At 38.2% G+C, this 22795-nt stretch overlaps 1 protein-coding gene across 1 annotated transcript in view; it reads right to left on the reverse strand.

Annotated features, from left to right (window-relative positions):
* Positions 1–22795, reverse strand: part of DNAH17 (dynein axonemal heavy chain 17) — a 126593-nt gene that overhangs the window by 94994 nt on the left and 8804 nt on the right. The window contains exons 6-18 of the mRNA XM_026667294.2: positions 20468–20593; positions 18578–18733; positions 17497–17583; positions 17076–17243; positions 16727–16843; positions 14108–14376; positions 13763–13958; positions 12837–12983; positions 10225–10333; positions 9793–9896; positions 8048–8188; positions 4066–4209; positions 2251–2433 (exon numbers count right to left, since the gene is read on the reverse strand). Of these exons, the coding sequence (XP_026523079.2) occupies positions 2251–2433; positions 4066–4209; positions 8048–8188; positions 9793–9896; positions 10225–10333; positions 12837–12983; positions 13763–13958; positions 14108–14376; positions 16727–16843; positions 17076–17243; positions 17497–17583; positions 18578–18733; positions 20468–20593 (1947 nt within the window). The remainder of the gene's footprint in view (positions 1–2250; positions 2434–4065; positions 4210–8047; positions 8189–9792; positions 9897–10224; positions 10334–12836; positions 12984–13762; positions 13959–14107; positions 14377–16726; positions 16844–17075; positions 17244–17496; positions 17584–18577; positions 18734–20467; positions 20594–22795) is intronic.

Raw genomic sequence — 22795 nt, forward strand, 5'->3', positions numbered from 1 at the left:
CCCTTTCGTCGTTGATCCCATGAAACTGGTCAATGTCCAGGGTCTTCCTGTGTCTGCTTTTGGCTAGGCGGTAGATCTCATTCTCGCCTTCTCGCGTGTTCAGCTTCTCGTAGATGTCGTCGTAGTGGGAGCTTCTGGCTGTCGCTACTGCTTTCTTGGTTGCCTTTTTGGCCGCCTTGTACTGCAGAGCTTCTCGCTGGTCTTGTCCTGAAGAAAGGCCTTGTAGAGCCGTTTCTTCAGGTGCACGGCATCTTGTACTTCCGGTGTCCAGAGCCATGTATCTCGTTCGATGCGTCTCCGTCCTGGCTTGGTACAACCAAGCTGTTGGCAGCGGCAGTGTGAACAGTGCTCTTCAGCATGGACCACGCTTCCTGTGGCCCGTCGACCATCTGCAGGAACTGCTCCGGTTTGATGAGGGGTCCGCCATCTTCTTCTGGTTCTACCACTTGATTCGTGGCTGGTCTGCATTCTTTTTGTCAATCTTGGTCTTGGGCTTGCTGATCCTGATCTTCGCCATCAGCGGCCTGTGCTGACTGCTCGATTCGTGCGGGTACACCTTGGCGTTGAGCACGTTTTTAGCGGCTCTTCGTCGTCACGATGATGTAGTCGATCTGTGTGTGGTGGTTCCCATTTCTGCTATGGTAGGTGAGGAGTTGGGGTTCTCGCCTAATGAAGCAGGTGTTCGTGATGGTCATATCATGGGAGTCGGCAAAGTCCAGGATCCTCTGGCCATTCTCATTCATATCGCCTGTGCCGTGCCCACCGTGGCACTGGTGTCCGTTTTTGTCCCGCCCTACATGACCATTCAGGTCGCCAGAGATGATGATGTCGTCTTCATATGGGATCTGCCTGAGTTGGATGTCGAGCAGTTCCCAGAAGGTATCCTTCTCCTCCTCGTGACATCCGGTCTGAGGGCGTAGGCGGACAAGATGTGTGGCGCTGCCTCTCGGTCGCTACGACGATTATCATCAGTCGTTCTGTGGCGCTTAACTTCTGCAACGGAGCTTTGCCAGCTGGGACTGACAACCACAGCTACACCGCGCGGTTTTCCTTACAGCTGGTGTATATGATCTTATAGCCGTCTATAGTCGTAGCCTTGTTGCCCTTCCAGCGAGTTTCCTGGAGGCAGCAGATGTCCAGCTTCCTGTCCCGCATGGCCCTGATGATCTCGGTCGAGCGTCCAGTCAGCGAATCCACGTTCCAGGTGGCCACCTTGAGCGTCTGGCAATCCTCTGTTCCCGCTTGCGATTTTTCACACGGATCGGGTAGTCTCCGTGCGCGTCAGACCCGGACGCGGCCGTCATAGCTTTCTCACACGGTGCAAGTGCGCCGTGCTTTCCAGCGTGGACCATTTCGTTGATTTTTGCGCAGGCCAATGGTCTCCTGCGCCCGTCGGTTCCCGAAGCGGTAGCATTGGGCGTGTGTTCAGTAGTGGGGCACCAGTGGGCCTTACTTGAAAATGTTGCAAAGGATAATATGTTTTTAATAGTAAAATGATTTTTTTTCCAAGATAGCTACTGTAATGTACCACTGAAGTTGTTGAAGTGGGGCAGGGAAGGTCCATATTCAGGTTCCCACTCAATCTTGGAGCTCACTACATCACTCTTCACCCACTGCTATTTCTTATCCCAGCACAATTATTTTGGGGGCTGAATGAAGAATGCCTACAATACTACCTTCCCACAGGAAATCATCACCACTACTACTATCATCATGATGATGGCTAGTGAGCTGTCCTTTGACTCAACCCTCCTTAAAAAAAAGTTTTAAAAAAGGACATCACAATGAGCAACACCAGTCCATTAATAATAATTTACAATGTTCATGATTTGAGAACTGTTGCTGGACCTGCATGCTGTTGTGCCCATTAATTGCTGTTGTGCCCATTAATTCCTGTTGGGCCCATTAATTGCTGTCCCTTGGGTGCTCAATTAGAGATTGCCTAAAGAGACATTGTAGGGTCAGGGGCTACAATTTTCATTTTCAACCCTAGATATATTACTGCATGGTTCTGTCCTCAGGTATGTAGAAATCAGGGGCCACGATTATCTGTGCTTTGAAATATAAATATTCACTGACCTTCCTTTGCCCCCTATCATAAACTATCAGTACACTGTGTAAAGCCAGGTGGACCTAGCTTGATGCCCTAAAGGCCTTTTGAACCAAAACAATAATCAACTCTTGCCCGAATGATTATCAGTTGTTCTAGATTTATTCAGGTGAAAAAAAGATCCATAGATTGGGACTAACCTTATAGCCGAGCTTCCCTTTTGCCAGTCGGGGTATAAGTTTTGCTGTATCATAGATATCACTCATTAAATTTTCTACCATTTCCAAAAAACCGTGTTCTGCTCCCACTTCCAGCGATGGACGATACCGTAAGTCATCTTTATACAACTCCATCCGTACTTCAAATAACGGGGCAACATTGGCCTGAAAGCACATCGGTGCAGTTTTCATTTGCCAGTTTTCAGTCTCGTGTTCAAAATATGAACTTTCTACAAGCTCCCTGGACCCTTAGTCCTATTATCATTATTGTTATGGTCCTATTTTCTAAATATAAAGCAAACTTGCTTTCACTGAAACAGTATTAAATCATTTTTAAGTATCTGACAATTTAATCAGCAGGTAGATAAAGAAACCAGTGTGTTTATGGATTTGGAAAAAAATCTCTCTTTTTTTATATCACTTTTCTTTATTTGTAGTTTGAATCATTCTGACTTCTGTCATTCAGTTTGGTGAAGGATAGTAATAACAATCTGCAGAACAATGGTAAAATGAGGGAAGGGAAGTAGGGGGGAGCAGCAGGACACCAAGTACTCCCCACCTCCACAGCTTTCAAAAGAATAGTTCCCATAGGTTTCAGTGGGAGGGGAATATACATGCAATTGCCTGGATCAGATAAGAACTTTGGGCCACATAGAAGAGAAGAAGAGCTTTCAATCCATTAAATCCAAAATTGCTCTTGCACCAGTGTGCCATTTTGAGAACTATTAAACAGCAATTGTGTGTGAGCATGTCTGTGCGCACGTGCACACACAATAGCACATCTCTTCAAAGTTGGGAACAGACCACTACTGAACCCATGTAAGACCTCAGAGAATGCCATCTCAAAAGGTTTGGATTGCTCTGTTGGCACATTACAAAATATGTGGGCACATCAGAGGTGGTATATTCAGCAGGTTCTGACCAGTTCTGGAGAACCAGTAGCGGAAAGTTTGAGTAGTTCGGAGAACTGGCAAATACCACCTCTGACTGGCCCTGCCCCCATCTATTCTCTGCCTCCTGAATCCCAGCTGATCAGCTGGGTCTTCTTTTGTTGCCCTGCGCAGGAGAACGGAGCTGGAAAGCAGGTTAGTGGGGTGGGGAGAGAATGGGGATTTTGCAGTATCCTTCCCCTGCCACACCCATCAAGCCATGCCCGCCAAGCCATGCCACACCCACCAAGCCATGTCACGCCTACCAAGCCACACGCACAGAACCAGTAGTAAAAAAAATTTGAATCCCACCACTGGGGCACATCTTGCTTAATTATTTTTACAGGTAGTCCTCGACTTACAACAGTTTATTTAGTGACTGTTCAAAGTTACAATGGCACTGAAAAAAGGGATAGTTTTCACACTTATGACTGTTGCAACATCCCCACGATCAAAATGCAGGCGCATGGCAGCTGACTCATATTTATGACAGTTGCAGTGTCCCAGACTCATATGATTACTTTTTGTGACCGTCTGACAAGTAAAATCAATGGGGAAGCCAGATTCACTTAACAACCATGTCACTAACTTAACAACTGTAGTGACTCACTTAACAAGTATAGCAAGAAAAGTCATGAAATGGGGCAAAATTCACTTAACAAATGTCTCAGCAATATAAATTTTGGGCTATATTGTGGTCGTAAGTTGAGGATAACCTATACTGAATAAGCCTCTCTGAACACAGAGTTTTAATTTATCAAGGCAAACATCTTCAAATTAGTATGCAAGATTGCGCTCATTAATACTTTTGTGTTTCAAAGGTAGTATCAAAGGTAAAAAAAATACTTCTGAAACTTCATTTACTTACATCGGCTGCCATATTGCTGAGTAGAAACTGCAGAGATTTGCGTATAAACTTAAAGTAACCATCTAAGATTATTTCGTCTATATATTCTACATAACGAGACCATATTACAGTTGTCTTGTCAGCCTTGAACAAGTCTGCATTTTCCTGGAGATAGAAAAAAATATTTCAGAGAAGCAGTGAATCAGGTTTAATCAGATCCTTTCTGTCAATAGTAATTGCTTTAATGGTCATAAAAGGAGTCAGTCAGCAATACTTTGGTGACTAGAATTTACCCATACACGCATGATATCATTTCCAGTATGTATTCAGTAAAGAGAAACGATGGAAGAGAACTAAGAGATTAAAATATGCTCACTTTAAGCATATCAAATCACATATAGGTCTGCATCCACTGAATAAATACAGGTAGGCCTCAGCTTACAACAGTTCATTTAGTGACCATTCAAAGTTACCACAGCATGGAAAAAAGTGGCCTATGACTGTTTTTCACAGTTACAACCTTTGCAGGATTCCCATGATCATGTGATCAAAATTGGCAACTGGTTCATCTTTGGTTCATATTTATGACCATTGTTATGTTCCAAAGTCATGTGATTATCTTTTGTGACTCCTGACAACCAAAATCAATGGGGAAGACAGATGCACTTAACCACTGAGTTACTAACTTATCAACTGCAGTGATTCACTTAACAACTAGGCAAGAAAGGTCGTAAAATGGGGGCAAACACTTAAAAATCTCTCACGGAACAACAGAAATTTTGGGCTCAATTGTGGCTGTAAGTCGAGGACTACTTGTATAACAAATTACCATGCAGTGCTTTTGGGGCATTGTTTCTTCCCTCCTAGACAGGAGCTCCTTCTGTAATGTTCCTGTTTTTAAAATTGCACATATTCCCCTCAGGGCATTATCTATAAATTGAACTTGGAGGAGGGGAAAGAGGGGGAAATGCTGTCAGCTGTACATTGATTTGCAAGACAGATTAGAAATCTGAGGTAAATACCATAATATGAGCATGCTTAGGATAAAACCAGACCTTCATTGCATTTCTGGAAGACTGACCAAAATATGCTATAAGAGAGTGCAGCATGTGGTACTGGTGTGACCAATTTAATTGTTTATGATGAAAAATTTGAGAGTATTAATGAAGAATAAAAGGATACAAAGGGTTAGAATGTGTCAGATCTCTCTCTCTCACTCCCTCCTTCTCTCCCTCCCTCTCCTTGGTAACGTCAATTGTGGATCTTGGACAAAAATGATCCTGGAAGAAGAAGAAAAGGAGAGGAATTCAAATGGCTGCAGAAAGAGAAAAGATTAGAAAATATTAGTAACAAATCTCTAAGCAGGATGAATGAATGATGGGCAGAGAAAAGGAGAAACTCTGTGGAGAAAAAAAGGAAATGCCACAGCAATACAAAAAAAAAAAAAAGAAACCAACTGGAAGGATGAAGTGAACATCTTCCATGCATAGGAATGGTGGCTGCAAAAAAAAAAAAAAATGAGAATGAGAGAAAGACATTGTTTGGAGAGAAAAAGGTGCAAAGAATTTTATCAAGTAAAGTGGAGAATGTTTAAAAAATAAAAGAAGCCATGAAAAAAACAGCAACGTTGATGGAAAACAAAAACTAGTTTTGAAATAGACCAAGAGGGGGAAAAATGGAGCCTGCAGCAAAGTTGGTGGAATTAAAAAGGAAGGGAAGAAATGATTCAGGATGATAATAAGTAAGGGAAAATGAATATTTAGACATTCACATGGAAATAATAGTGATATGTTGAAAAGTAGACTTGAAACGAATTTTATAAGTGCTAGAAGAAGAAAAAATGAATAAAAAGGAAATAACACACGTTGCAAGAAAATGGAAAAATTACCTGGCTGGTGGTGTAGACAGGGTAACTGCAAGAATATTAAAATATAAAAATGATTTGCTTGTGGAATGACTATGTAGTTTATGCAAAATAGAGCATCTATGCCTGGCAATGGGTAGTGTATAATATGTGAACTATTGCAAAGGATGTTTGTTCAAAGGAGCAAAAACAGCTGTATATACAACTGCATTTCTGTCTGCTTTCCTATAGGGAAGAGTTGGGATGTCAGGAGAAAGTAAGCTGAGTGCTGTGAAAATAGAAATTTAAAATCAGTGTGGTAAAACAAGAAGAGCTAAGTCAAGACTGAATGGATGTTACACGAACTTGGATTGAATTAAAAAATAATGATCGGTAAAAAAGAAGTATGTTTAGGCAGTTCTGCCATTAAACAGGGAAGGGATTACATATATATTTTTGCCTTTTAATGTCCCCATAATCCCTTGCATCGGAGTGAAGTCAGGGCAACCGAATGGAACTGAGTGTTTACTGGCCGGATGCCCTTCCTGTTGCCAATGCAGAGTTCGCAGGTGATATTTACTCACTGTGCCCAGACAGAGAAATATCTGCCGCAACCTAGGATCAAACTCACAGCCTCCTAATTGTGAGGCGAGAGTCCACCTCTAGGCCACTGCATCACTTATACAGGGAAGAGATGAGGGTAACAAAGCAAACATGGGATGAGAAGAAGATTGAAAATGCTTGGTTAGGTTTTTTTTTAAAAAAAAACCTCTGACAAAAGAAAAGAAAAAATGGACAAGATAAAGTAGGAGTAGCAATTTAGAGAATAAAAGCCAGAGAAAAGAACTTTGTTTTGCAGGCTTGTTCAAATTGGATGTCTCTAGGATATCTATGGTTTATGGGCCATAAAATGTATATCTACATTTTACTTGTACCAGTTCCTTATTTGTACATATAGATTAAATTATGAACATTTAATACAAATCAATTGTCCCCTTTCCTGGTCATAGAGAAGAAGCCACCTGGTCTACAGTGAAAGTTTAAGGATCTGCTTTGAGTAACATGGCTCTGATCTGGCTTCATGTGAGCCAAAAGAATATGATCAAGAAAAAAGAAATTCCAAATCTATATTGTGAACGTTCTTTGTACTACAATCACTTTTACAATGTCACTTCAGGAACAGAGCTAGAATGCAAATAACAGCCCCAGTTGTCAGTGCTACTTGCTACATGGACAACTGAGAATGAAATGCATCTATTCTCAAAGGCCCTTACAGAAAACTCAGAAAATATTATGCCTCTCTGATGCCATTAATGAAACTGAATGGCCCATAAATAAATAAATGATCCTGTTTGCTGCTTATCGTGCTCCTTTCGTTTATGGATACAAGTATTTATATGGAAGGTTACAGATTCAACTGGTGGAAATCTGAGTCTGAACAAAAATTATTTGGCAGAGAGATGTTACATATGTAAAAAAACAGATGAAAATCCACATTACCTTTTTAACTTGAACCTCCTGTGAGTGTGAACTCAATGTTATTCAAGGATTTACTTTGCAGTTCAATTGGCAAAATAACAGCTATTCAATAGTCTGGACCACTTTTATTGTTTAAACACACTTTACAGCTACTTGAGTATTTTAAAATTATTTTGTAAATTGCCTTATAAATTTTCCAAATGAAGACTAGAAATGCTCTAAATCAATGACTTAAAACATTGTGGTATCTCAGCTTGGTAATTCACACATTACTAGGAGTACACACATCTCAGGCTAACATCCTCCACCGAACAAAAACCTCCAAAAGTAGATAGTAATGATATAGTTTCAAAAATAAGCATTCATAACATATTATATAAAGTATGCAATTGTAGCCACATAGGGTGTAAAGGAAGAGCTGGAGCTCAAGAATAATGCACATACTTTATATGCAAAAAAGAATCTTGATTTTAATCCTTGGTGTATTGAAGTAAGGTTCATAAAGATTAACCAATGTAGGCAATATGGTCAACACTGAAAGAGATGAAGTCATAATCTGATATGATAAAACAATTTCCTATGTTCCTGAAGGTGTATAAAAACTAGTACTGTTGACAAACATAATATTCAACAAATGATTCACAATACTGTGAAAACTATCTTTCTCTCACTCCTTCATACCTCCACCATACTCTGGATCTTCTGCCCAGCATCTTTGATTGCTGCATAGCGTTTGTTTATATTTGTTTGTCTTCCATCTAGATCAAGAAGGGCTGTCTCTTTGTTGTCCTTCCTTTCAAACAAGGGACTAGCTGACCATTCCTGTAAGAAGAAATAGGGTAAGAAGAAACTCCTTTAGAGCAGCTGTCACAAATAAATCTGTAGCCAATGCAATCCTAGGTTGCATTAATAGAGGGATAGAATCAAGATCACATACTAGAGCAAGGGTCTTCAAACTTGGCAAGTTTAAGACTTGTGGACTTCAACTCCCAGAATTCCTGAGCTAACACTGACTGGAGGAGGAATTCTGGGAATTGAAGTCCACAAGTCTTAACGCTGTCAAGTTTGAAGACCTCTGTACTAGAGGACTTCCAAGGCACCTTCCAACTCTGTTATTCTGTCATTCTATTCTGAAAGCTAAAAATCAAGGAGCCTCCTTTTTTTAAGAAACAGGATGGGAAGTTCTTGTACAGCAGTGGCAGTGGTGGGATTCAATTTTTTTTTACTACCGGTTCTGTGGGCGTGGCTTGGTGGGCATGGCAGGGGAAGGATACTGTAAAATCTCCATTCCCACCCCACTCCAGGGGGAAGGTTACTGCAAAATCCCATTTCCTCCCCACCCCACTAACCTGCTTTCCAGCTTCATTCTCTTGTGCAGGGCAACAAAAGAACATCCAGCCAATCAGCTGGGACTCAGGAGGCAGAGCTTTTTGGCATTGCCAAAAAGGCATTAAGAGTTGTAAATCTAATCTTACGAAGCTTCTCCTCTGGAAATATTGAATTGCTAACTAGGGCATACAAAACCTTTGCTAGACCAATACTCGAATACAGCTCATCTGTCTGGAATCCACAGTGTGTATCAGACATTAATACAATTGAGCAAGTCCAGAAGTATTCCACGAGAAGAGTACTACACTTCTCTGCTCGCAACAGAATACCCTATATCACCAGACTTGAAATTTTGGGCTTGGACAATCTTGAACTACGCCGCCTACGGTTGGACTTAAGTGTAGTACACAAAATTAGCTGCTACACTGTCCTACCAGTCAATAACTACTTCAGCTTCAACCGCAACAATACAAGAGCACACAACAGATACAAACTCAATGTTAACCGTTCCAAACTTGATTGCAGAAAGTATGACTTCAACAACAGAGTGGTTAATGCCTGGAATGCACTACCTGACTCTGTTGTTACATCCTCTAACCCCCACTCCTTTAACCTCAAGCTATCCACTATTGACCTCACCCCCATTCCTAAGAGGTCTGTAAGGGGCGTGCATAAGTGCACCATTGTGCCTCCCGTCCCTGTCCTATTATCCCCATTTAATCATACCTATTTTCTGTATTCTTACTCATGTTTATACTTATACCTTTTATTTTGCAAGTGATTGACAAATCAATCAATCAATCAATCAATCAATCAATCAAATAAATACATAAATACATAAATAAATAAATAATAAATAATAAATAAATAAATAAATAAAAATAAAAAAATAGATGGGGACGGGGCCAGTCAGAGGTGGTATTTTCCGGTTCTCCAAGCGACTCAAAATTTCCACCACCAGTTCCCCAGAACTGGTCAGAACCTGCTGAATACCACCTCCGAGCAGTGGTCAAAAATAAATCTGTAGCAGAACAAAATTAAAACTAAAATCAAAGAGCCTCCCTTTTTAAAGTGTCTGGTAGCAATGCTTTACTCACTTGCATAAGCTGTCCGATATTCTCCACATTTAATTTGGTTTTTTGAATTCTTGTTTCTAAATCATATAAAACATTTCGCATCTCTTGAATATAATCTATAACATCTGGATAGGCAATGGAAGGGAAACTTAATTAGTAGCAAGTCTATCATTTCTCATCGATTTAAGTTCCAGTTCCCACACTTTTATCACTGAAATATACCTGATATCATGGCACTAGAAACAAAAGGCCATAAGAACATAAGAAGGGCATTGCTGGCCCTTCTAAGCAAATTGGATGTCTCTGGCTATCCTTGCTAGAGAGAGACACAAAAATATTCCTCTCCTACCATTGTTTCCTGCAACTGATATTTGGAAGCGCACTCCCCACCACCCCCAGTTTTGAAATAAAGAGTTGCAAGGCAGAATCCCAGCTTGTAATAGATAAATGTACCTTCATTACTCCAAAACAGATTGGTCTCAGCTTTCTGTAGGCCAACATCAATTTCTTCCAACTCAGTCTCCACCAGAGGAAGTTCTACTGGTAAAATTGTTCTCTTGATCTAAAAATAGGCAGTTTATTTCAGGATGAATTCTTAGCTCATTTTGTAGATATATGGTATATATGGTCTTAATAGGGGCATGTTTTGTTTTAGACCTTATTCTAAACCAGGGTCCCCAAACTTGACAACTTTAAGACTTGTGGACAACCATAGCTGGCTGGAGAATTCTGGGAGTTGAAGTCCACAAGTCTTAAAATTGCTAAATTTGGAGACCTCTGTTCTAAACATTCAGCAAGTTCAAGAAAACATGCCAAGTTTGCAGACTTATATTTTATATATATATGCAGATATACAGATGATAGATAGATAGGTATAGACATATAGATATAGATATATTATATTATATTTATTATATTATAAGAGCCATGATGTCACAGTGGTTAGAATGCACTACTGCAGTCTACTTTTGCTGACTGCCAGATGGCTGCAGTTTGGCACTTCGAACCTGACTGGTGCATGATTGACTCAGCCTTCCATCCTTCTGAAGTCGGTAAAATGAGGACCCAGATTGTTGGGGGCAATATGCTGACTCTGTAAACTGCTTAGAGAAGGCTGTAAAGGGCCCAGCAGAGATCATATTACCTGAGGCTTCTCAGAAAGCAACAACTGAATGAGAAATTGCTGGTGACCTTCTACCGCTGCACCATAGAGAGCATTTTAACATACTGCACCTGTGTATGGTTTGCCAATTGCACAGTGGCAGATAGGAAAGCACTCCAGAGGGTTAATGTCATTGCCCAGAAGATCATTGGTTGCCCTCTCCCCTCTTTGGAAGAGCTTTATAGCTCCTGCTGCCTTAAGAAAGCTCAAAACATTCTCAAAGATCCATCTCATCCCGGGAACCCTTTTTTTGAACTATTACCATCTGGCAGACGGTACAGAATAATAAAAACAAGGACAAATAGGCTGAAAAACAGCTTCTATCCCAGGGCAGTAACTCTATTGAATTCTGCTGTATAGTGCAGTGTTGGTGTGGTGTCATACCTCCAGTTCAATGTGTGAAGGGTGAAGGATGTGTGTTTGTGTTTATTTTCATGGTCATGGTCATGATATGCACTGAAGATGGTGTTTGATTTTGTTGTACAAGGTGCAATGATAATAAACTAAAACTAAAAAACTAAAGCACTGTTAGGCGGTATATAAGTCTAAGTGCTATTGATATTGTTTATATGCAGTACAAGTTTTTATTTCCAGGGCTGAATTGTGGGGGGCAAAAACAAGCTGCTGCTTTCTTATTATACCTTCCAATTTATTCACATAATGAATGGATGGATATATGAAATTGTTCCTCATTGTTTCCTGACAAAGAAAGATGTGTAATGCCTCTTTATAACTTAATGGAGTTAAGGGAGGGAGGGATTTGTCTTAAAAGAGGGCAGAGGAAGAAAGTGAGAAGCTGCTAAGATTATAACAGAAAGAAAGAAGCAAATATGACACTAGGAGATAGTTGCAACAGGGTTTGATTACTCCTACCATCTTGTAGTTCAGAAAGCCTAGATAAGAATTCTCTGAGTTGATTACTTTATTGCTGAATGCCAAGTCAGGGCATTGAAATATAGCCACACAGGTCTGGATTCTGAATGACTCTGCATCACAGAGACAGGGTAGGTGACATTTGAAGAAATAATTTCTTCAAACTTAGCCTGATGGAGGGCAGATTTCCAATTATCTGTTGTGATCTTTTCCATCATTCTGTGTGCGTTTGGGACAGATATTATGTTTGGCCTCCCTTCCCAACCATCTGAATGTGTATTCTGAGAAATAGGCTTGTTTTTTTTGAAGGGGAGGGGTAGTATTTGTTCTGACTATTTGAAACTACAGTGTAAGATGGGAACCAGGATTATGTCCAAATTAGCACCTGGAACTATTTATCAAACAAAGTATACTTGATTCCAGTTTTCTGTGTTTGGTGGCATAAAATTTAGGTTTAATAATTCTGTTGTGATGGACTGATCATTACCTAAGGAATGAATCATTATTCAAACCATCACTTACTGTGACTCAGAGCTTCCACAGATTAGCAACTAATGAAATTGGTTGAACTCAGAAAGATGGATTTGAATGATTCTATTAGATTCCAGACACAATTCAAAGACAGTTTATGAACTATTAAACATCTTGAGGCCTAACTGAAGGACAACAGAACTTACCTAGTTTCTAAGATCCTTGGGACCTTTTCTTGAACCTCTCATTCATAGAGGGGGCTTTCTCAGTTGTTACTAAATCAAGAATGAACTGCTAGGGAAGATCGTTACTATTCCACTGATGGGCAACCACGTTTTGATTAAGACAAGCTATTTGACCTTAAATTGACAAGCTGTTGAAAAAAGATTTGTGTGTGCTACAGTTAATGTCTAACTGGTGCCCTTTTTCTTTGAATCTTTATGAATCTTTATGCTTTAGTTCCAACTTTATTTTATCTCCGTTTAAATTGTTAGCCATACTGATCTCTATTTCTAGTAAAGGACTGTGATTTATAATCAGGTAGATGATAAATAAATACCTTATTGTACCAGCCAACAATGAGATCTAAGTTGTCCACAAACTTCTGGAAAGTTCCACTCTGAGAGAAGAGGCTGCCAGCACTGTCTGGAATTTCTTTTTGCTGCTGAAAGTTCAGGTACTTGACTTCACGGAGGACAGCTGAGAGCTGTATAGGAATGCAGCAGTGAGAAAAAAGTGCTTTTACAAATGTAGTAAAAAAATTGAACTAAAAATATAATGGGCTGTTGACTGGATATGCTTGTAATACAACAGGAAGTATGTAAATGAACAGGGATGAACCAATCTAGTTTTATCCTTTCCTATAATGTTCAAATATGTTCAATTCTGTTTTCCACATAAAGATGTATGTAGCTAATATTTAAGTCTAATTGCTATTCATGTTGCTGAGGAAGCTTCCCTTTCAATGCAAAGAACAACTATAAGGATCCAAATTTGGGGATGATAGTAACTAAGGCCCATTTCTTTCCATCCCAAAGTTTCAGCCTGTATAAGTAACTCTTACAGGTTTTACTGAGTAGCAAAAGGATTTGGATATTCAGTAATCAAATGAATAACATATTGTCTGATGTACCAATACAATCAAGGTACTGTAAAGCTTGAAAGCTCATAAACCAATCTGACCGATGTCATTTAAACAGAATTAATTTCAAAATCCTGTAATGTACTTCTTTCTGCTATATAACAGACTATCATTTTGAGAAAGATTCTACTAGGATCAGTTGTTGCATACTAAAGAAGCATCATACATAGATATTGGATCATACCCATCATTCCCAGACGGAAGAGTCAATGCTGACTGAGGATCAGGGGAACTGACAGTCCTACACATCTACAGTCTGCCATTTTGGAGAAGGCTAAAAACTTGCAATCAAGCTGACCACTGAAGTGAAATGATGCTAGCATGCTTCTGCTTTCTTTACCAACCTCTTTGCTGAAGTTGACACGAATAAGTCTTGTTTCTGGATCTCTTTGGATCAGTGGTTGCTCTAGATTGAACTGGCAGTCTCTGTCAACTCTGGCAATCCACTCTGCATAAATTCTTTCACGGTAACCTTTCAGCAAACGTATCATCTCATCATATTTTCCATATATCAGTTTGGCTTCAGAACTGACCATTACCCTGCAAAGAGGAAAGAAATCCCTCAGTTCCAGAAGGGAAATAGAACTTATTTAACATTAGCTTGAACAAAGCTAATAGCTTGTAATTCTACTCCAGGGAAAATATTACTAAAGACTGGACAGTCGGTAGAATGACAGATTATTACTTACGGATGATCAATGGCATGCAACTCTTTCCTTGGGATCTGCAATCGTTCCTGGAGTTCTAAAGCCCATTTCAGTTGCCCAGCAACAGGTGGCATATTTTTGCTAATGGGAGGCACATGATCACCAGTTTGAGTAGCTTCTATCTGGGCATCATACAAAATCTTTGCATTGTCCAATTCAACAGCAAACATCTCCAAAAGTGTAGTGTAGTGGGGAGCGGCATCTGCTTTGATCAATGGTCGTTCCAACAGAGATGAAAACATATGGATTTGCTGGAGAAGAAAAGTGGTACAAATAAGTGTGTATGCGTAAGTGTGGGTGTATATACTTATTCATATAGGGAATATATCCCTTAACTTTCAATATACATCTGCAGAAACATTTTTAGTTCTTTAAGAAGTTATTCCTAGCCATACTTCTTGGTATGCTATTTTATCTCTAATATTTTTTTTTCAAATGATATTATTCTGTGACTACTAAGTATGTTCAGAATTGTATTGAACAGTGCCAGTAAAATTGCTGAGATAAACAACAGTAATTAAGAGAATTACCATGCATATTTATGTGTGCGTATGAGGAAGTAAGCGCTGATGATATCAGTGGCAGTAGCCTACATGGTAAATGGATAAATAAGATTGGAATCTTAAAGATAACAAAAAGAACCAACTGCCTGCACAAAATAACATTGGTTCCACTGCCTTCTTTTGTGCTGTAGTGGTACGATTTGCAAGTTATTGAAGATGTACAAGAAAGTGTGAACCAAGGTAACCATGGAAGAGATTCAAGGAATGCAACAGCACAAATAACAATGCCTCCATTATGCTATATTCAGAGTGAAAGCTACTATCTGTCTCTTTCCTTGCGCTGCTTGGCCTTTTAGGAATCTACTTCCTACACAAAGAAACTGGGACACAATATGTGATTTGTGCAGCATGAATCAAACTGTTCTTTAAAATATATTTTCCTCGTTCATGGTAATAATGCTTTATTGCTATCTTATGGTTTTAGCAATTCTAAAATTTTGTAGCTGTCATAAAAACAATCAGAGCTTACCAGGCAATTCCCTTTTTAAAAAAAGGGGGTCAGCATCATCTTACAAAATTTTTCTCTACTCCAAGTACAGTATTAACTCTTTTTGCAACAACTCATTATTTCCTTTGTTGTCTACCAATGTATTAGGGATAAAATGCTCATAGGAGTATGGGTGAATTAATATTTTTGTGCATGTAAACCCGGCATCATTTTTCACTGTTTTCCTCAAAATGATACCCTTACATCAGTGTTTTTCAAACTGCTAATCAGACAAGAGAGATTTATTTTTTATTTTTCATTTATTTTTGTCAATTGCTTACAAGATAATAGGCATAAGTAAAAACATAGTTATGAATACATGGATACATATAAGAAAAATAAAAATATATATAAAAGAAACAATAGGACAGGGATGGTAGGCACGTTGGTGCGCTTATGCACGCCCCCTACAGACCTCTTAGGAAAGAGGTGAGGTCAATAGTAGGCAGTCTAAGGTTAAAGTTTTGGGGGTTTAGGGAAGAAACCACAGAGTCAGGTAGAGTATTCCAGACATTGACCACTCTGTTGCTGAAATCGTATTTCCTGCAATCAAGTTTGGTGCAATTAACCTTGAGTTTGTATCTATTGTTTGCTCTTGTGTTGTTATGGTTGAAGCTGAAGTATTCATTGACAGGTAGGACATTGCAATGTATGATTTTATATACTATACTTAGATCGGACCGAAGGCGGCATCGTTCTAGGTTTTCTAGGTTTAGATCTTAAACGTAACAAAAGAACAGCCCATTTCTTGAAACTGTATTTTACTGATGATGATAGTAATGGAATATGCTATGAACACGATTACATACATTTCAAATCTGTATTAACTTCTGATAAATCTTTTAAAATCCTAATTATAATTAGTTTGAAGCAGGGAGATTTCATTTACCCATTTCTTGATCCCAAGATTTTGATTGTTAATTAAAATCCATAAAGTTCATTATTCTATGTGAAAGAAATCTGGTGCTTCTCATTGCAGACATTGTAAAAGGAGAATCATGTTTAGTCTATGGTAGACAACAACAAAAATTCTGATAGTAACTTTTCAGCCTAACAAATTTGCTTAATAGCCAAAGCTTTCATGGACTACAATTGGCATCTGATGAGTGACCAATAGTTCATAAAAGTTATGTTCCCTAATCAAATTTATTACTCTGAAAAGTGCTATTAGAATTCTTCTGATTTGTGAAACGAATAATTCTGGAAATACTTCCAGTCTGTTGTCAAGTCAGTAAAGTGTTCTCTATTCTCTGAAAAACAGACAATGGTGGGACTTGTCTACCCAATCTCTGGAGGACTAGGATGGAGTTAAATATATTGGTGGGGATTGATCTTGGGAGCTGTTTAATTCTGAAAGAGTCACAGTGATGCTATTCCATATTGACCACAGATTAGAAAAACATTTTTTGTTCTTCAAAGATAGAACTGGAAAATCTTCCAGGTTAGCTGGTCATAAAAAGGGGTTTTTTGGGGTAAGAACAGAAACAGCTGCTTGTCCTACTACCAGGTGTTAGATAAGAAACAGGCAAAGCTTCACAGGAATATGGGTACCTTGACAGCTGATTCAAAACTGGAACAATCAATAAAGCCTTGATAGAAAATGGTGCCCAATCGCCTATCCAAATCCTGGATTTTGATCTCAAACTGTGCATAATCTTCATCAAATTGCTTTAAATAACAAAAGTAATAGACTAAGTTAGATCAGGCAATATCTATATATGTGGACTTGCAGAGGTTATTAATTCTCACTCCCAATCAGAGAAGCATTTGGACCAATTTATATTACAAGAAATGCATTTGTTCTTTAACAATTATAAATACCAGGATTTCCTGGATTATACCAAGTAAATAATCAATCAGTTTTTATTAGTACATCTGTTTTTGTCATAAAAGGACCAACCTCATCTGCTGGATCTAATGGATCATATTTGCATTCTGCAAAAACTTTCACATGTTCAAGAACCTCTTCATAAATTTGGAGCACCAAACTCCCTAGGATGTTGCCTCTTACACCTCCCAGTTCAATTTTCTCCAATTTGAGAAATTCAATTGCAGTCATGTAAAGTTCCTTCAAAAGACATATAACCATGTTATTCACAGATTTTTTTAAAAAAATGTTTATTTTTAAAAGCGCTATTGTTCACAAAATGATTTTATCTAATTTCAGAATTTTAAAAAATGGAGTAGGATTTAAAAGCTTAGATTTTTATAACTACTGATATGTTATATAAATAATCTGCTTTTTTCTAGAAGAATATATAATTTTATGCTAATTATTATTGCAGTCCTTTCCCATTTTATAGCAGCTACTTAATTCCTACCTCTATGGTCTTCAATCTGTGAAAAAATAAATTCATTCTTGTAAAGACAAGAGTAGAGGGAAATTCCCAGAACTGAGGTTCTTTATCCTGAAAACATAAATAAAAATATTTTATTTATTTATTAAATTCATTTATCGCCCATTTTGCTGCAATACCTAATATCAGGTCTCAAAAAAAAAAAAAAAAAAAAAAGGTAGGAAATGTTTGCAAGAACTTGTCTTCTTACATTCTTTCCAATTTATGCTATTGGTGCCCATATATGGACCCTTTAATGAAATAATGTAATTCGTGTGACTGCTCTTTCTTTCCAAGGTATGCACATGGGTGATAGAAAAATGATCCAATCATGGTAGATGAATATATGTTGCCTCTACATATTGTTTTTCAGCAGTTTAGCTGTCCCATATCCTAATACCTTATTCTGGTTAATTTTTTTGTGAGAATCTTGTTTTTTGATTGTAAAAAGTTGGTGAGGGCTGAATTCCTGGCAACAGGATACATTTGCCAATTTATCTCTAAGTTCATTAGGGCAGATATTTCCTGACAAAGGAAGTACATGCTGCCGTTTTACAGAGACAGTCTTCCATTAATCACCAATTGTTCAGCAACTATTTGAAGTTAATGAGGGAATTTATGGCTGGTCCTTTAAGTTGCAGCTAGTGCAGGGTCTCCCCAATTGCATGATGACAATTTGGGCACTTGGCAACTGGCACACAATTCCAACATTTGCAGCATTCTGTGGTCATGTAATTGCCATTTGTGATCTTCACCGCTGGCTTTTGAGAAGAAAATCAATGGGGAAGCCAGCAGGACATCACAAATTGTGATCATATGACATAATGCTTAACAACTTCCAGGACTGCCATCGTATGTTGGCACAATCATGTGGTTTTTTTTCACTTTGTGAGCACATCGCTTAGCAATGGAGTTCCCAGTGCCAATTATAGTTGTTAACTAAGGACTTCCTATGTGATACTAATACTTTGCAAGCCACCCTCTTCTTTCCCGTGCTCCGAGAAGCTTACAGTAATATTCCCTCCAAGATTCATCAGGGTCTGCTGCTCTTGCTGTTGTGGCTAACCTTAAAAAAAGAAGGCATCATATCGTTGGAGCAAAGGTCATAGGTCTTGTAGAGTTTCTCAATCACAGCAATGGCCACCTTGATTCCAGATAAAACCTCCTCAATTTCGCCTTGCAAACCTTTCAGCACTTCCTCAGGACTCAAAAAGTTACGTGTCTAAACAGGAAGAGAGGCAAACAAAGATGAACAGGGCTTATAAAACAAGACTCTGCAACTGAAATGTCATTAACATCTTATCAATCAATGGTGTCGTGCTTGAAGGGTTGTTTCCGTATCATAGTTACCAGATGAACCATCTCCTTTGTTTGCGCTGGTATTTAAGTTCTTTTCAGGATGGAACTGGACTATCTGGTAGAAATGCCTCAGATTGGGTTATGGAATAGCGATAGCAAAGAGTAGAAAGCAGAATTTATGAGAGAAGGCCCAGAGTTGTTGACAGGTAAAGATTCCCCATCCTGGATCTACCTAGTCTATTCCCTTCTCTGGATGAAATGTTCAGACATCATCTGGAATGCTTCTCTCACAGTGCTTCTTTACTGGCAAATTACCTGGGTTGATTTGCAAAGTCCCTCAATCTCTAAAATCTGTATTTAGTATCAGGGCAAATTGTTTTCAAATCTCATATAAACGGAGCCCACACCCTGAATGCACAAGGGGCTGTAATGGCATATCAATCATATGCAAGGTTGTCTTCCATCTTTAACACTGCAGATCAAGGAAGCTTGCTCCTTCATTTTTTTTCCTTTGATTGTCAAATAAAAATTCTGGACAACATTAATTCAGCAATCTTGAATTAACTGAAATAATTTCTAAAAACTTATATTGAACCATCAGACTAAATTGTAAGAAGAATAAAAAACAGTCACAGCATTTTTGGATACTTCAAAGCTGAATGACTTTTAGTATTATTTTTCTGATTTATGAGACCCACTCTTTCTCTTGAATGCCCAATGCAAGGGAGATGCCATAAAGAAAGTGGGTGAGAGTGATGATATTTCCTTAATTCTGCACCACTCTTTAGTTACTTGATCTATCAACACTAAGAGAAATATGCTACATTTATATTTTAGATTTTCTTGGAAGCCTTAAAAAACTTAAGAGGAACGGATAATGATAAATTTCATTTGAAATGATTTGTGTTATAAAACTCCTTTTCAATCTATTTCAGCAGGCAAGCAAGCAAGATTATAAAAATAATCTGTCAGTGGTAGTACATTCTACTAAGTTTATATTACATAAATTGCAGCTCTTTAGATCGATTCTAGAAGTTGTAAAGAAATCAATATCATCTTTGGTGACAGTGCCTGGCTAGACAGTGCTTTTGTTTGAAAGTTTTTGAGGTAATTGGGAAAACTTCTCATAATTTTTTATAGTACTATAATCCTGAATTTGGTTTACTGTCTATACCTGCTAATGCGCATAAACTAACTCATCACAAGAAATTGGTTCACTTATTGTCAGATAGATTTATAATTCAAAGTATTGGGAAACTAAAATAGATTTATTTTTTTTACTGGATTCTATTTAAAGCTGTAGGAAATTGCCCAGGCTGAAAAAAATAATACAACAATAACAGTCTTGGAAATTTTTTAGTGATAAACAAATTCAGTCAAATTTGTCACCAGATTGCTTAACTATATCCATAAATCTTTTCAGAATAAATTGAACACATCATGATTTTAGACTGAAATTTTGTTCTACATTTTTGTTCTTCATTTCTTTTGAAAAATAATATAATGTAAGTATATTTAAAGAATAATAAGAGAAGCTTGGTTTCATTATTTCATTTTCATCGTTTCTGTGGCTAAACCCTTACAGTGGTCACAAACATCAAATTGATAAGGAAAACCCCTTCTCAATTAAGCATTTTTAATTTCCATAGTAAAATACCATTTCAATGAAGAGATTACAAATCTCCTGCAAAATGACAATGACCCGGGATGGAATGTTGTAATATTCAGAATTAGCCCAGATCAAGCATACTGTGTACATGATGCTATTGATGTGCGAAGACACCTGTATGGAAACAGCAGAATAGAAGCTTCAACAAGGTGAAATAAACATTTTAATATTATTGCATATTTTTATGGTGTGCTGATCAAAATCATCTTTGCTAATTTGAAAATCCTATTCACGCTTCTGAATGTGTGAACAGTGTTCCTCAGGCTAGGGAAAAAGAACGATAATTGGGCAACTATAAACTACAGTATAAACAAGCACAGCTTATCCTTAAGTGTCTATGGAGATTCTCAATCATCCAGGTTATGGTTGTCCCAAATGAGCTTTTTCAAGAGGCAACTGGACTTTTTGATTTTCCTTTTTTTCTTTGAAAAAAGAAGCTTCTTCGATGAGAAGCGAAACGTCTTAAAGAAAAAAAGAAAAACCAGAAAGTCCAGCTGTCTCTTGAAAAAGCACCTTTCGGAAAGCTTATCCTAAATTTTGCACTCGCCCAAAGCATCCTCATTCCCAGAACCTCAGGAAAACATTCTAAAGAAATAGAAGCAACTAACATCCAACATTTATTTATTTATTTGATTTATTTGATTTGTCAATTGCTTACAAGATAATAGGTATAAGTATATACATAGTTATGAATACATGAAATGGGTACATATAAGAAAAATAAAAGAAACAATAGGACAGGGACGGTAGGCACGTTGGTGCGCTTATGCCCCCTACAGATCTCTTAGGAAAGGGGTGAGGTCAATAGTAGACACTCTAAGGTTAAAGTTTTGGGGGTTTAGGGAAGAAACTACAGAGTCAGGTAGAGTATTCCAGACATTGACTACTCTGTTGCTGAAGTCGTATTTCCTGCAATCAAGTTCGGTGCGGTTAACCTTGAGTTTGTATCTATTGTGTGCTCTTGTGTTGTTATGGTTGAAGCTGAACTATTCATTGACAGGTAGGACATTGCAATGTATGATTTTATATACCATACTTAGATCAGACCGAAGACGGTGTAATTCAAGGTTTTCTAGGTCTAGAATTTCAAGTCTGGTAGCATAAGGTATTCTACAACGAGTAGAGGAGTGGAGAACTCTTCTTGTGAAATTTTTCTGGACTTTCTCAACTGTGCTAATATCAGATACATAATGTGGGTTCCTGACCGATGAGCTGTATTCGAGTATTGGTCTAGCAAATGTTTTGTATGCTCTAGTTAGTAGTATGATATTACAAGAGAAAAAGCTACGTAGGATTAGGTTAACAACTCTTAATGCCTTTTTGGCTATGTAGTTAGAGTTGGCTCTAGCACTTAGATCATTAGAGATGAGTATTCCAAGGTCCTTTACAGAGCTTGGATCATCAACAAGATCTTGACTATTCAGCTTGTATTTTATTTTCTGATTTATTTTTTTTTGCCAATATGTAAGACAGAGCATTTATTTGTTGAGATTTGAAGTTGCCATTTGTTTGACCATTCTGATGCATAGTCAAGATCTTTTTGAAGGGTAGCAGTATTGTCTGTGGTGTTGAATAGCTTTACATCGTCAGCGAAGAGAACGCAGTTGCTCTTAATGTGATCACAGAGGTCATTTATGTAGAGTATGAAGAGAGTTGGTCCTAGAACACTGCCTTGGGGGACACCACTATTGACAGGTACGGAATTTGATAGGACACTCCCATAATGAATAATGAATAATGCTCTCATAATGAATCAGTTAATGCTCTCAACATAATGAATCAGTTTACCCTCCTCATTTTAATAATCACATGGAGGATTGTGCTTGCATGCTAAGTCAGGGTAAGGAGATTCTCTAAGACCAGTGTTGGCTGTGGAATTCTAGGAATTGAAGTCCACAATCTTAAAGTTATTGAGGTTAATAAACCCTGCTCTAGACAGCACTCTATGGGCAAAAGTTGTCAGTTGCATAGAATGTCCCCTGAATGGCTTTTCCTACTCCCTCCTCTCTTCATGATGAATGAAGAGAACTTAGAATGTGTTGTGAGAAGATTCTCCCCAGTTTAAAACATTCCAGGAATACAGAGGCATAAGAGGAGGACAAGAATGACGTTTTACTGATAAAGTCTTACACTTCAAGCTGTATGTAGGAGGGCCTTCAATGGAACCATACGTGACCCCTTATATTTCACTAGATTTGTGCAAGTTGATCATAATAAACATAAGTGTTGCCAAGCCATATTTTCTGCTTATGGTCCCTATCTACAAGTCATGATTGCCTTTCTAAAATATTTGGATTTTGTGAGGACTAATCATTG

Source organism: Notechis scutatus, chromosome 2 (genome assembly GCF_049901735.1).
Source record: "Notechis scutatus isolate UNSWTSFEM ecotype Mainland chromosome 2, rNotScu1.2, whole genome shotgun sequence".
Classification (NCBI taxonomy): Eukaryota; Metazoa; Chordata; class Lepidosauria; order Squamata; family Elapidae; genus Notechis; species Notechis scutatus.